At 44.1% G+C, this 16,090-nt stretch overlaps 2 protein-coding genes across 2 annotated transcripts in view; one reads left to right on the forward strand and one right to left on the reverse strand.

The window, feature by feature from the left end:
* Nucleotides 1-9,821, forward strand: part of MYH7B (myosin heavy chain 7B) — a 63,243-nt gene extending 53,422 nt beyond the window's left edge. The window contains exon 43 of the mRNA XM_090064829.1: nt 8,247-9,821. Within this exon, the coding sequence (XP_089920955.1) occupies nt 8,247-8,267 (21 nt within the window). The 3' untranslated portion in view covers nt 8,268-9,821. The remainder of the gene's footprint in view (nt 1-8,246) is intronic.
* The window catches only part of TRPC4AP (transient receptor potential cation channel subfamily C member 4 associated protein), an 81,700-nt gene continuing 67,345 nt past the window's right edge, over nt 1,736-16,090 (reverse strand). Inside the window, exons 16-19 of the mRNA XM_090064831.1 lie at nt 10,856-10,964; nt 10,331-10,443; nt 9,886-10,092; nt 1,736-4,837 (exon numbers count right to left, since the gene is read on the reverse strand). Of these exons, the coding sequence (XP_089920957.1) occupies nt 4,700-4,837; nt 9,886-10,092; nt 10,331-10,443; nt 10,856-10,964 (567 nt within the window). The 3' untranslated portion in view covers nt 1,736-4,699. The remainder of the gene's footprint in view (nt 4,838-9,885; nt 10,093-10,330; nt 10,444-10,855; nt 10,965-16,090) is intronic.

The raw sequence follows: 16,090 nt of genomic DNA on the forward strand, positions 1-16,090 counted from the left end.
CCTAGAAGAACCCCTAGAAGGAGACACAGATGACTTAAATAAACTCTGGGCAGAGGCATAACTACAGGTGGGTAAGATGAACACCAGCCACAGGTGCCAATTTAGAAGGGGGAGCTGAATGGTGCTCTCCGGCATCTTTACCCAGAGTGCCAAAATTGCTAGTTATGCCTCTACCTCTGGCCCTGTTACCAGCTGCAAATGATTGAAGGAACACCTAGAGGTCTGACACTACTTAAGCAGGCAGGAGGCAGCATAACCATGCCCATCCACATGAAGTGGAAAGCAAGGCCCTGGGAACTGCAGATTGTAACAGTAGTTGACTTTGATCTCATTTAAACTCTCAGTCAGGACCTAGCTGGCTGGTTCCAGAGTCACTGGTTAGAAGTCCAAGCATGTCAAACACAGCACAAGCTTGGTTTGAGGATCAGCAGAGAAGGCTCCTCACACCATGCCTTGACTGTCCCCTGAGAGGACACTTACCTATGGATAAGAGAATCCCTTTATCACCTCTGCCCTGTAGATAGCAGAAATGGAGGAGGAGCTAAAGTAATGATTATATTTATATCTCAGCAGCCTAGTTGTTGGGAGGAGCTCATATTACCCATCCTATGACTGCAACAGGCAACATTAAATGCAGGGAGCAGTGCAATGGTCCCTCCCTGGGATTAATTGGATTCCAGCTACAAAAAGCCACCTGGGTTCTGCAGCCTAGTGGGGTACAGCCTAGCAGGGTGTAGAAACTTAGAGGACTCTTGTTAGTGTGTCTACAGGAATGGCAACTCCTGAATGGTACTACTACACAGGACTCATGCGGATTCATATCAAATACATATTCTGCTGAACCTCCCAGTCTTCTCACTTACAAGGGAACAAGTGGGAAAGACACCGCTGAACAGGCCCTTCCTACTAGGGCTGCAAACCAAACCAAAATAGAACAAGTCTAGTTTTATTTCTGTTTTAAATGGGTCCAGAGGAGCTAGAGCATAGTTTATTCAATGATGCTGTAGTGCCACGCATTTGAGGGCAGCCCTTGCCAGGCTCGGCCATTTTTCTACTCTGGCTGTGCCTGTAACAAACTTCCTTGCCTGGCGGGGTAGACAGCCTTCCTCTCAGGACTGGTACAGCAGCTTGTTTCCCTCCAGCATTACACACCCTCTTATTGCAATGACCAGCCGCAGAAGCAGGAAGAAACAGCATGAGCTGTTTTCCAAGTAAGCTACTGCTCAGCTCTTCCCTCCTGCCCTAGCCATACAACGATCTGCTGGCTACTCCAGGCTTAGGGCAGGAAGTACCTCGAGATAAGCATACTCATTTGTAGAGCATCAAAAAGTCACAAACTGTCTATTATAACATGTACACCAAAGGAAAAGGGGCTGAATACTGTGCTGGTTGGGTAACTGCCCCTGACATGGTTTAGCTGGCTTGGGTAGGGATTGGGAGACCATATCCCATTCAGAGTTCAGAAATACGAGTGTGTTGTAAACGTGAACTGTGTTGGTAAAAATCTGACACTTTCCTCATCCTCCACCAGGGCTTGGAGAGCTCTGCCAAAGCAACAGCAGAGCAGAACTTAGGTAGCTAGAGTCTGAGCCAAGATAGCAAGGCTCAGTCTCCAGTGACCCACACCATGGAGGCTTTCAGACTGTGAGGATTCCTTTGCTTTGACAGGAAAAGCCAGCGGCTCTGCTCACACTGCAGGCCAGAGTTGATATAAAGAAAGACATCTCCACACAGGTTTCTTTTAAAATAGATTTCTTTAATAGTTTCCATTTAATATGTTTATTTGCAGTTAATAAATCGGCATTAATCTGGCATTAATTAAGCACAAACCTCAGCAATTCACTGGGATAGTGCAGATTTCCTTGAGTGTGTTCAACCTGATGACATCCCATCCCCATGCTACACACTCTAGCACAAAGTCTGCTGAAAATCCACATTACAGATGGTGACCAAGCTGGCATGCTCTCCATCCTACCCTGGCACAGACACTTCTCCTGCTGTGTTTCATTAAATAAGACATTTCTACTACCACAAGAAGGAAGAATCAAGCTGCTTCTGGTGACTTGCAGGGAGGCTGATATGAACAAAGAACTCCATCAAAGTCAGAAGTGAAACTCAGCTCCAATTTATTTAGCATCTAACAAGTCTGTTAGAATCCCATGCAGAGCCTTCCCCACAAGGGATGGGGCTACTTTGAGGGAGGAGATTGAAGAATTTGCTTTTTGTGCACCTGGCAGGGGCAAGTTAACTCTCAATGAGCCTCTTGCAAAAGGGATAGTGGGGCTTGGCTCCAAGATTCCAACCCAGAACATTCCTTGGAGCTGCTGGTACTCATGAAAACCCAAAGTGCCTAAAGAAGAAAATATAGAAAGCCACTGTGCTTCCCCCCACAGGACAGCACACTCACTACACAGAAAACAGGTGGGGATGATTTTAGCCCAGCCTTTTGTAGGCCAATTGCTAAGGATAAAAGCAGCTTGGCCCTTAATTCTGAGTTACACAAGTCTAGAAATACAAGACCAAAATGCATTCTCTGTAGGTTTACAGCAGCAAACTTTGGATGCACCAGTTACCTACACTATGGAATAGGCATCCCTTATAATTTAAAAGCGTTTTAGTTTGAAGCATTTGAGTGCACATCTATTACAGGTAAATATAGGCAGAGACACCAAGAAACAAAATTTCTCTAAGAACAAAAAGTATTTAAGCTCCAGAGGGAAAAGCTGATGAAGAACAGAGAGTTGTAGCTGGTACCCCCAATATGTGAAATCTTAGGTGAAGGAGTGACATTGACTAGAGGTGATGTGTTGAAATGAAGTCTACTAGGGAGCAAAATCCCTTGAAGAGAAGACTTTTTAAGACTCCAGCTGGATCTACTGCCTCAGAAGTTCTGAACACACCACAAGCAAAATGCTGACTCTCCCATGCTATCTGTCCTATTTGAATGGGACCTACAATAGGGACCACTGATGTACATATTAATAGTAGCTGAAGTCATCTCAAAAGACAGGTCCGATTACAGACAGATCAGCACTCTTCAGATGGTACAATTCCCATTCCAGAATCTGATCTTCTGTCCTGCACATTCACACCCCTTGTCAGGAATTGAGATCGTTTTTATTCCCTTTGCTGGCAAAGGTTATTATACATTGTATAAGATGCCCATCTTGATCTGTGCCAGGCTTAGCTGCAGAGCCATGTTCTTTCTTCCTTCATTTGACTGCAGACAAAGTCCTGGAGAAGGTGGTTATAAGCCAGGGCTAGGAGAAGGAATACAAAGGCACTGAAGTTCAGATCCCCCTTCACTGTCAGTTCTTGCAATACATTTGAGGAAATTCTAGGAGAACTGTCTGTGCAACCAATTATTAGTGCAAACTGATCTAAATGATTACATTTCAAATTTAAATTTCATTTTAGGGGATGACTTCTTTTAAATTAGAGCCACAAAATACATATGAGGCTTAAGACTTCAACAATGGACTATTTCATTCCAGGAAATCTCACCATAATAGCATCCAGCTTTGGAGCAACTTGTTTAATGCTCCTGATATGAGCTGCAAGCTGCGGTTAAGCACTTAGTTTTGCTAAAATTTGTAAGCTGCTGGGGGAGGTGGGAGCAAAGTTATTTTTAACCATGGGTGTTTATGCTCAGCATTGCATACACTTACCCATTAAAATAACAAACCCAGGAAAAAACCTGAAATCTCCAGTAAGTATTGCACTTCAAGATGAATTATATGTGTTGATTTTAAAGTACTGAAGACTGCAAGCTTAGATACTGGTGTTAGGCTTCCAGACATAAGCAGGTTAGTACTAACTATGTTTAAGAGCATATTACCTTGCAACAAGTGCACCGGTCCAGATTTTAAAGTCAGATTAGTTACCCAAGAAGGGACAAGCTACAAGTTTAAAAATCAATACATTTTAATTGGTTAATGCCCAGTCAAAGCTAGGCCCCAGACTGCAATTCCACTACTACTGAAATGTCTCTTCTTTGCAGCACTGTAAATACATCTTCAGATGGGAAGTATTCACAGAAAGGACAGCAGCAGAAGCAGAGACGTCCAAGCAGAACACCACAGTCAAACAGATGCTGGCCAAAGAGATTTTGTTACAAACAATCCAAAAGTGGATAGTAAAAAGGTGGAGAGAGCTATAGTTCTCAGGAATTAAGAGCAAACACAGTCTGGTCAAACCTAAACTTCAAATCCAAACCCAAAGTTAAACCTGATGCAAGTCCTCCTGGTGCCTGTGTGTGTGGTCTGCAAGCGTCAGGGGTCCCAGTCAGGCTGGTTTGTCAGAACTTGTGTTTGAATGAGCTGGGACATTTCCTGTGCTTTTTAAACCTGCTAATTCTGGTAGTCATGAGGAAGAACCAAAATTAAGTTGGGACATAGAATAGTTTCTTGTCTATCAATGGAAAGGGTTTGAACTAGATACACTTGCCTGAGAGAAGCAGGAAAAGAGCTGGTTTTTGTGGAAAATTACTTTTATCCCAAAATGACCGGAATATATGGCTGAATGTGTTGCCCAGATAATTTGAAAAGTCTTTAGAGATCAGAGGCGGGACAAGTCTTTAACAATGCAGTAGTATTCCATGGTTCCAAGCTGCACACACACACTTTGCAGCATATCCCTGAAAATCCAGTCTGTGAGGTACCTTCCAAGCACTGTCCATCAAAAGCCAAAGTCCAAAGAATCATTCCTCAGCAAAATCTCTGTCAATGTCCATATATGCCTCATCGATGTAGCTAACTATGGCACAAGGTGATGTCCGATCTGGACTAAGCAGTATAGATACAGTCTCTTTCCAGTAAGGAAAACTAATACATGAGCTCTGTGGAGGAAGAGAAGTTAAGGTCTAATTAGATGAATATTGACAAATTACAATCAAGTTCATTAAAATGAAGTGCCTCCAAGATATGTGCTTTGAACATGCACCCAACCCCGCCTCCATCTGCACATTGGCCCAGGGAAACCTGAAAGTGTCACTGTTGTGCAATTCACTCATAAGGCCAACATTTTAATCCCTTGGATACTATTTGACCTACACTGTTTTCATGGAAGCGTCACACAGCAAGAATTTATCCAGCTCAAAAAAGGGGAACTTAAGAGTTGTATTGAACATGGTAATCAATCTAGAGGAAGCCAATATTGCTGCCATTTTATTTTTATAGCATCTCCACAAACCAAAAGACCTAATTTCTCACAGCTGATGAGACAGTATTTCCAACACAGAACAAATACCCCCTCCTCTGACCAGACAATAGAAGAGCACATGGGATCTCCAGTTCAGGAAATAGGACAGTGCTGTGCCAGACCCTACAACAACCTTACTAAATATGCTTTGAGACTGACAGGAAGGGGATGGGTAAATTCCACAGCCAAATACCTACAAAACAGAAAGAGTACAATGAAGAAACAAGATCCCTGATGTGTGTGCTGTCATGTCACAGATAATCACTAGCCAACCACATTAAAGTTTTGCAGGCCAACAGAGCACCTGCAAGTTCATCTGCTACTTCATATGCAGACAAATTAAAATTCTCCAGGAGACTTAACCAGATCTTTTCCAGGGAATCCCTAAGTGTGTTCCTCTTTCTGAATGCCTAACTTAACATGCTGATGTGTAGTATGCAAAACTGTTGCTGTCAAGCTCAGTAACTGAACTCCAAGGATGTCATGCTTTAAACAGGAAGCACTAGCACAGTACACTACAAAAATATCAGGTATCTCTAAATGGGCACCATATTCGTTTACTTTTATCTTAACTTTTATGTGCCTTAGTCTAACATCTATGAAGTGGGATTACCACCTAGTCACCCTACCGGGGTGCTGGGAAAAATTGAGCAACTCACAAATGAATGGGACTAGGTGAGGCACAACACAGAAGGGGCTGTGAGAAACTGGTACATAGCTTTGGCCCCTGCCAGACATGGGTAAAGATGCGACAGGATCTAATGCGCGATTCACAATTGTCACGGCACACATGCATGGCAGGAGATGCAACTGTGAGATCATACATCATATCCCATCACACCTTAATGCCGGTGCAGGGGGAACCCGGGATCACAATCCCAGGTTCCCCCTGCACTGTCAAGTAGCAAGCTCCCATTACTGGGACCCTATCAGCAGCTGACAGGCCTCCTAGCTGTCGGGGCACACCTGACCAAATGTTCAATTAATGGAATAATAGAAACCAGCTAAAAAGTTATTACACTTTTTTGGGGAATAAAACAAGGAATAAGCCACACAATTATCACACCATTATTTGATTTTGCAGCCAGGTCACAATTTAAGATGCGATTAACTGGTTAATCACGATTTAAGATGTGATTAATCTTAAGTGTGACATGTGGTAGGGGCCTTTGGAATACAGTCTACACTGGAAAATAAATACAGTCTAGTGTTAAGCCACTGACAGAACACAGAGTGATATGGTGGGGGGCAGGAGGGAGGGGAGGAGTAAAAAACAGATGTGAAGTCACTCCTATAGCAAATGGGGGTAGGGATCCTGTGGAAAAAATAGCATGTGATCATGTAGTTTAAGACTTCTTATACATATTCGTTAGGATAAATTAATGCTGGCATTTTGTAATATTTAGGTAGGTGACTGTGTGACCTTAATATTAAAATGGTGTGGGAAATTGCCTAGGATTTTCAGAAACAGGGGAGGGGGGATTCCATCATGTGACCTCCAGATCTCACAATGATCATCAAGAAGGTTGGAACCTTAGGTTTACCATACAGACTTCTCCCACTTGAACTGACAGAGCAGTAGACTGCACCACTAAGGAAGATGGAACAGTCTGTCAATGTGTTTTGGTCTGCTGACAGCAGAGCAGCGGCAGGACTTAGGAAGCATTCTTCAGTGGGCAGAGACTCCAGTGACTACTATCCTCCAAACTTAATGCTTTCTGCCCCATTCCCTCAAACATATCTCCTGTCTGTTCCAATCCCAATTCCTTGGTTCTGTTCTCACCTCAGCTCCTCATCTGATCTGTCTCCTCCACTTACCTTTTCCTGCCCCGTCTCCCTCCTGCTCCTCAGTCCCAATCACTCTGCCAACCCGAAATCAAGCATTGCCCAACTTCTATGTTAGTCTTCCTAATCAAATCTACTCTGACCACAAATTGAATGGGAGCCTCTTTTTTCCTTTCTGCATTTGAATCAGGTTGATTCCCCTTCTGTGCTGGATAGGCCTGGAAGGGGGTCAGTGAGACATAGGTCAGAGATTCCTGGACCTAGCACCACCCACAGAAGTCTGGAACTTGAACTGAAGTTGCAAGGAATGTCCTGAGAATCTCGAGCTAGTCCAAGCCCAGTGTGAATGGCAACCTTAGGGATGGTAGCAGTTAGAAAACTGAGCAAACCCAAAGTTATAACTCAGGGCTGTTGGGGTAGGAGAGGGGAAAAATCAAAGAGCAAATATGAGCCAGTTTTCACTGGGGGTCAGAAGAGCAGACCCCTGATGCAAAGAGCAGACCCCACCAATTCTGAAGTTTCAGATCCCCAGCCTGGGCTGGGAAGGCAGAGGAAGCCCTAAGTTTTGAACTACAGTTTTGAAATAAAAGGTTTTTTTGACAATGACTGAACCCTTCTGGCAGAAGCTTTCCAAAAACTTGGTCTGAAGTAACTAGCTGTTATGGAAAAACACTGCCCCAAGCAATTAAAATTTAGCAGAAATTATACTACAACTGAAAGCAGGTGTGGCCACCTGCTGTCACTCCTACCTACATTACTAATTTAATTACCATGACTTAAATTGTTTATTTTTGAATGTCAAGTTAGCAAAAATGACCCAATCAGGGTCATATTTCCTCATGGTTCTTAGTCCATTTCTTATTAGGTGGTGGAAAGCCTGGATCACTGGTAATATGGGAAGAGAGGGAGAGAGAAGGGGAAAGGAAGAGATGTCTGTTTGCCAAGTTTCCATGTGTTTATATTTTCATTTAGAAGAGACATCTCTGTGGGTAGTGTATTTGGTAAAAGCTTAATTCATAAATGCATGCTATTTTTAAGCAGCCTTTGAGCATTCACCTGTTTCACTTATACTTTAAAGTACTTTAACTAAAGAACATACTTTAAAAGATGGTATTATTGGTCTAATAAAATGTATCATCTCTACTATGAGCCCTAATTGCCTTTTCCTTCAAGACCAGTACTACAACCTGAATACCTGACACATAAAAGATACTGAATTTTAGCCAATTTTTTTAATGGCATTTTCATATTTTCCCAAGCAGGAAGCAACTGTGACCACTTGAAACCTGAGATCCTGCTCCCGCCTTTGTTTCAAGGTAATTTGCATTATCACAGATCTTCACAGGAGGAGAGAGGCTCCATACCAACTATGAACCGATTGCCCGGAAGAGTTTTCTATCTATTGACTCCTTTGTGAAATCCTATGAAGTATGAACTTTAATTTCTACCCAAGAGAACTTTTACAATCTTTTCTCCAATGCCTGATGAAGGGTGTTTGTGCCTGAAAGCTTGCAATTAAAGAATTTTTTTTTTGCAAAAAGCTTGTTGTTTTAATAAAAGATATCTCTACTACAAGTCCTGGTTGCTTTAAAAGAGGTCATTTATATCTAAAGTTGAGCAAGCACAAGAAGGATGCATCTGCTAGAAAGAACAAGAGATGAATTCAAGTCTAAAGATGGTGAAGAGGCTAGCCTGGGAACAAGAGGAAGCTTCAATTTTTCTTTTGTTTGCATAAATACAGACAAGAAGAAATGGAGACCAAAATCATGGAACCCAATCTTCATTTGAAGCAATTGAGATTGTTCACAGACATTCAAAGCTACTGAAACAGGATTAACTCCTCTAGTGCTACCTAACCTATCACCTATCGGGAAATTTAGGTGGACTTCTATAGGTGGGATACACACTACCTACTGCTCTTATGAAAAGACGAGAAAGCGTTCCACTGAACACATGGACATACAAACAAATTTCCTGCAAGGCAGAGCCAAGGGTTTTACTGTGCATGAGCTGCTTTGGTGCAACTACCTATGTGCATGCTTGTAATCTTTAGTAAACTGAAGCTCAACTGCACTTGTTTATCCTGCAGTGATGGAGGGTATGGGTGGGGAGTTAGCCAGAAGGAGTCAACATACAGCCCCTTTTTACAACATACAACCCCTTTTTACCCTGCAATTTTTTGTTTGTATGTCCACATCACGACACTATTATTGGATCAAAATGCAACCACCAAAACAAAGCATTTTCCAAACAAAACAAATCATACAACAATTCCGGTCTTATAGACCCTACAAGCCTGAACTAAAAGTCAGAGGAAGTCCAGAGAAGACCATCAAAAACTGATTACTGGGAAGAGGCTACACAGCAAAGAATGCTGAAGGGCTCAATTTGTACAGCATAATTAAGTGTTGCAGGGAGCATGGCCATGGAAGAACAGATGAACGCACTGAACAACAGGTAAAGATCTCTGACATTAAAATTATTGAAATTGCATAAATTGCAATTAAAATTATGAAATTGCCTTCCCTAGGGAAGGCAGCAGAAACCCTGCTTGGGACACTTAAAGGAAAATGACACAGAATTAGAACAACACTTTCTGAGGAAAGCCTCTGCACTAGCTCCCCAAGGAACTGGCTAGATTATCTAGAAAAATCTTCTCAATCTCTGATCCTATCAAATAAAAGATTCACAGCCTCATGTTGACTCACAGTTCTGATTACGTGTTCACTGGCACTGAACTGGTAACACAGTAAAAATGGTTTAGGATGTTATGCTGAGGACTAAAGCCATTTCCTTACTTCCTTCAAAAGCCTCATTTCCATATATATAATCTGGGCCAATACAAATGGAATTTAAGAGCACCATGGCTGTCTCTTACCACAGAAGGAATGAACTACATACATTTTCTAAGCAAGTGCTGTCTTTGTCTTTATTGAGGTAATGCTGCTGCCAGAATCGCAAGAGACTGTGAAAGTTGTTCAGGATGAAACCAGGGTACTTCTCTGTATATTCCATCTGTTGCAACGTGCGAAGGTAAAACGGTAGCTTGTCTTTCCTTCGGGCCAGCATTAAAATAACTAAGCTTGTGTTCAAACAGCTGACGTTTTCCTAAAATAAACAACATACAATAAGCAGTAATGGATATCCTTAATAAAGGATATCAAGTGTTCTAGACACCATTTTTCATGAGAGGAACACAGAAGTTGCTTAGGGTCTGAATTTAATGGAGCAAAATGTTTTTATTCCTATTGTATGGTTAGGACAGGTGTGTCATAACAAGAAATCAGCCCCTAGAACTGATGAATGAATAGATTACAGCAGTAAAATGTTACTGTCAGTTCTTTACCTGTGTAAGTGTCTGCACATGAATTATATTAATTAGGCGGAAAAGGAAGGACATCCTCATGGACATCTGAGACATGTATGATAACAGGTGGCACTCAGACAAGACTTCTGCAACTATAGGGAAGACAACCAGATCATTAGATTTCCACAGATCAGATATAATCATATTAATCTTTCAAAGTTAATGTGGAAGCAAGGACATGTCAGTAACTCTTCAATCCAATGCAGAACTATGCATCATGTTCAGCTGAGCAAACAGGTAGCATCTGAAAAGGAGAAAAGGACTGAAGATGGCTGTCTCAAGGATGGGTCATCTTCAGTCAAGAGTTCTTATATTACTGTATGGATTGTGAAAGCAAGCAAGGAAAAACTAGCAACACAGGAAACAGAGCAATGAGAACTGGTGCTCAGAGTTATTAAGCACATGTGCTGAGTATCATTTGTCTTCGGCACTTTCCTACCAACGATATTAAGGCTTAGTTCCATTCTTTTAATTAAACATCAGAATCACTGAGTTTTCCTTTACCTTTAGCATCCGACTGGGTCTCAAATCGGTCCAGGGACAGTGTAATGCAACGAACCAACATGTTTGAGTCTACCAAAGAACTGTTGATCTGATTCAAAAAGATCTGAAACTAAAGAGAGAAAGTTGCAAAAAACAAAGATTCTCTATGTAGGGATCTTTCTAAGTCATGGTGAGCAAAAGGGATTTTCATGGGTCACTCCACAGTGCACAGACCTGATTTAATGACGACTCCACCCCTTGTTGCTGATGGCCTTGCCTCTCACTGCTACCAGCCTCTTACTGGGGAGCCAGCATTTTATTTTTAGTAGGGGTTGGTTTGTTTTTTTTTGGGGGGGGGGGTATGATTTCATGGATAATGCCTGATTTTGTGGTTTCTGTGAAATCCATGAAATCGTGAATTAAGTCCCTGTCCATGTGTGCACATTTTGTATTAGGACAAGAGGCAGAATTGAACACACCCTGAGAGCCCAGTATGAGCAATCGTATGCATGTTACCCTTCTTATTCCAGTAGTGCATAGGTAACAGATTAGCTACTTGCTGCAGGTAGGACTATAGACAAGACACCATGAATAGTAAAGGTACAGTAAAGGGCAGGACGGGCAGAAAACTATTAGAGCAGAGGTCAGCAACCCCTGGCACATGCGCCGAGCATGGCACATGAGGCCATTTTGCTCGGCACACAACCGCCAGCCTGGGCTCTAGGCAGCTGCTGCCAGCCACTAAGTCTGGGCTGCTCCCAGCAAGTGGCTGGGAAGCTGCAAGCCCTGCTGCAAGCAGCCCAGGCTCCGTGATTGGCAGCAGCTACCCAGAGCCTGGGTCAGTTGCAGCCAGAAGGCTGCTAACAGCTGCTCCGGGCTCCAGCATCAGCTCCAGACTGGCAGGTGCACGCACGCCTTGGAGCAGACAGTGGGGGAGGGTCCTGAGGCAGTGCAACCCTGGCCTCTCCCCCACTGCTGGCACAGAGCTGATGATTGGGCTCTGGAGCCCAGTGCAGCTGTTTGTAGCCAGCCTGGGCTCTTGGTAGCTGCAGCAGGCAATGGGCAGGCTGCACAACCCTGACATCAGCTTCATGGTGGCGGAGACTGCATGTGCACCTCAGAGTGGACAGTGGGAGGGCTATGTTGTCTCAAGCCCTATCCCCATCACTCCAAGGCGCATGTGCATTCACCACTATGGAGCTGATGCCAGAGCCTGGAGCAGCTGTTTGCAGCCTCCCAGCTGCAGCTGGCCCAGGCTCTGGTAGCTGCTGACAACCAGGGAGCCCAGGCTGCTTGCACTAGGGCTTGAAGCTGAGCCTGCCTGACTCCAAGCCCAGCCCCTCAATCAGGATGAGGCTGGCGTTGCCCCTTGTCAGGAGCACCGCACCTTTTGCGGGCTTAGCTGTGTGGGGCAGGTGGGTAGGCTGGGCTGATGGGCAGGCTCCAGGCTGGGACTTTGGCCAGTTGTGCTGCAGCCTGGGGCTGGCTCCCCGGGGAAGCACAGGGGCTCTGGCGGGACCAGGGCATTGTCAGGTTGGACTTTGTCCAGCAGCCCAGGAGCCTGGCTCTGTGCGCCCGTGTATCTGGTTTTGTGCGTTTGTCTGCCTCTGTGTGCGCACACGTGTCTGGTTCTGGATGTGTGTGCGCATCTGTCTTTTTCTGGGTGTGTTCTGCTTCTCTGTATTTGCGCAAGTGGTTCTCTGTGTGCATGTCTGGTTCCCCCTCTGCTCTCCTTTCTCTCTCTCACTCTCCTCTTTCTCTTATTTGTCTCTTTCTTTCTTCTCTCTCTCATTGCAACATGCTCAACAAAAAAGGAATACATAAACACCAAAGGCAACATTTATAATTACTACATATACTAATATGCAGTGCGTCCTGCCATGTACCAGCCCCCCGCCCTCATTTTGTTTTTCTGGCATGCTAGCACTCTGGCACCTTCCAAGGTAGACATTGTGATTTTTTCAGCACTCCTGCCAAAAAACGTTGCCTACCCCTGTATTAGAGCAAGCCCAGGAACTGGCAAACGGGAAACCAGTAAGATGGAAAACAATAGGAAGAACACTCCAACATAGGTGAAACAACCAGCAAAACATGAAGTCGAGGGCCATCAATGGTAGACTCATATGCCTGTACACAAATGCCAGGAGCATGGGGAACATGCAGGAAGAGCTGGCCCTCCTGCTAACCAGTAAGGAATACAATCTTATTGGGATAATGGAGATCGGGTGGGACTGCACCCATGATTGGACCACAGGTATAGAGGGCTATATCTTATATTGGAAGGATCGCATAGGGAAGAAGGGTGGAAATGTTGCTCTCTATGTGAAAGAGCAGTATACATCCCAGGAAGCCAAGACAGACACAAAAGAAGGGCAACTTGAAACCCTCTGTGTTAACATATAGGGAGGGTGTGGTGAAGGGGACTTGATGGTAGGAGTATATTACAGACCTCTGAATCAAGTAGAGGAGGTTGATCTGGAATTCTCCAGAGAACTGGCAGAGGCTGCACACTCACGGAACATGGTTGTCATGGGTGATTTCAATTACCCAGCACTCAGGTAGATCTGAGTGATTGCATAGCTTCCTCACTCGCTTCGAGGAGCTATATTTGACTCAAGAAGCGTACAGGCCAACTAGGGGAAAGACCTAGATTTGGATGATCTAGTGAGTAACCTGAGGATCGAGGGAAATCTAGGTGACAGTGACCATGACAATCACTTCCATCGTCCATTGTAAGGCAGGGAAATCAGTCAGTAGGGTAGAAATCCTTGATTTTAGGAACGCTGACTTCTACAAGCTTAGCAGATTGGTGGATGAGGCCTGCAGGACCATGGTCTGATGGGGATGGGAGTCCAAGAAGAGTGGGTGTTCCTTAAGGATATGATCCTTGAAGCAGAAAGGTGGTTTATTCCTGTTCGTAAGAAAGGTAGCAAAAGGGCTGGGAGGCCCCCAGGCTCAATAGGGAGGTCATGGACCTCCTGAAAATGAAGAGAAGCCGTTAAGAGATGGAAGCCGGGAATTTCAAGCTCTGCCAAGAAGTATACAGGATTAGAAAAGCAAAGGCAGAAACTGAATACAAACTGGCAACAGAAATCAAAGACAATAAAAAAGTCCTTCTTTAGATACGTAGAAAGCACAAAACAAATAAAGGAAATGTAGGACCCCTGCTGAATGCAATGGGACAGCTGATAACTGACGCTTAGGAGAAAACCAAATACCTAAATGAATGCTTCCTGTCAGTACTCCACCAGACCAAGAATATTAAGTTGCCTGACAAGAAGCAGGATGGACAAGGGTGGGGGTGATCACTCACCTATAATCAGCAAAGATCTTGTGAGGGAATACCTAGAGAGCCTGGTTATCTACAAGTCAGCAGGACCAGATGAACTACACCCAAGAGTGTTGAAAGAACTGGCTGATGTCATTGTACAACCAATGACAAAGCTATTTGAGAACTCATGGCACTTGGGTGAGGTCTCAGAAGACTGGAAGAGGGCCAATGTGGTGCCTATCTTCAAGGAAGGAAGGAAGTAGGACCCAGAGAATTCTAAGCCAATCAGCCTGACCTCAATCCCTGGAAAAAATTTATCAAAGAATCCATCAGTGATAGGCTAATACAGGGGCAGGCCATTACCTTGGGCAAGGGGCCGCTTACTGAGTTTTGACAAGCCATTGAAGGCCACATGACAGGCAGCCATCTTAATTTTCTAGATTTTTTAGGGGCCTCACGGGCAGATAGAATGGCCTGGTGAGCACATTTTGCCCACCCCTGGGCTAACAGAAGACAGTATTCTAAAAGCCAGCCAACATGGCTTTGTTGCAGGTTGATCATGCCTGAACAACCTCATTTCCTTCTTTGATCAGATAACTTGCCACCTGGATAAGAGAGATGAGGTCGACATCATATATTTGGATTTCAAAAAGGCCTTTGACTTGGTCTTTCATGGTGTCCTCATGGTTAAACTGAGAAATTATAGCCTCAACAACTTAATGTAGCTGAGAAACTGGATCCGAGGTCAGACTCAGAGAGTGTTAATAGACACAACCAAGTCAACATGGCTAAGGATGACCAGTAGTGTCCCTCAAGGCTCAGTACTTGGACCAGCCAGTGCTTTTCAACATTTTCATCAGTGATTTGGATACGGGTGTAGAAAGTGCATTGGCAAAGTGCACAGATGACATCAAGTTATGGGGGAGTGTGGTCACGCTGGAAGACAGGCTGAGGATACAAGTTGACCTGGACAGGCTTGTAAAGTGGGCAGACCTAAACATGATGATGTTTATCACTGATAAATGTAAAGTGCTCCATCTGGGGAGAAATAATCCACAACATACTTCCAGGCTCAGTGGTGCTACACTAGCCAGCACCACAACTGAAAGAGATCTGGGGGTCACAATCGAGCACAAAATGAACATGAGCCACCACTGCGATGCTATAGGCAGCAAAGCAAACAACATGCTGGCAACGATGCATCTCAAGCAAGACTTAGGATGTCATCCTCCGGGTCTACTTAGCATTGGTGAGGCTGCAGTTGGAGTTCTGCGTCCAGCTTTGTGCGCCACACTTCAAGAGGGATGTAGAGAAGCTGCAAAGAGTCCAGAAGAGGGCCACACAAATGATTAGAGTTCTGGAGAACAGACCATATGAGGAGAGGCTGAAGGACATGAGACTGTTCAGCCTGGAAAAGAGAAGACTATGGGGGGGGACTTGGTGGCAGCCTTTAAGCAATTAGGGTAGGGGCTGAACATAAAAGGAGCTTGAAGCCAGCAATCTTACAACCTCAACATATAGGGAAATATCTGGTTAAATCCTGGGTCCATTAAAAACAAGGGACAAAACTCCCCAATGACTTCAAAGGGAATTTCACCTTTTTTCATTTAAACTACTGGTAAACTTAGATGAATGGCAGAGTGGAAACAGGATAGACTACAGTTGGTCATTTTTTCCCCATTGAAACATTAGGCAAACAACCCCCACCAAAAAACAAACCACCCCTGCAAACAGAAAAACTGAAGATTTGTTTCAGCTCACAACAACAGAAGAATAGGGTAAAAGATAGGAGTGTTTTATTTCAACAAAAACAAAACAAAGCTCAGTGTTAAAATAAAAGGGAATACAACTTTGGTCAGGCTTGGGTTTTGGACTAAAAATCTTGCATGCTTTGACTGGCTATCTGGCCAGTCACCTCCCCTGGACTTGTGCAAGTGATTCCACCTCCCTGATAACTCCCTGCAAGACTATAGAGTCATGCATTT

The sequence above is a fragment of the Crocodylus siamensis genome, chromosome 10, assembly GCF_052110815.1.
Source record: "Crocodylus siamensis isolate JL-2025a chromosome 10, ASM5211081v1, whole genome shotgun sequence".
In the NCBI taxonomy this organism is placed as follows: domain Eukaryota; kingdom Metazoa; phylum Chordata; order Crocodylia; family Crocodylidae; genus Crocodylus; species Crocodylus siamensis.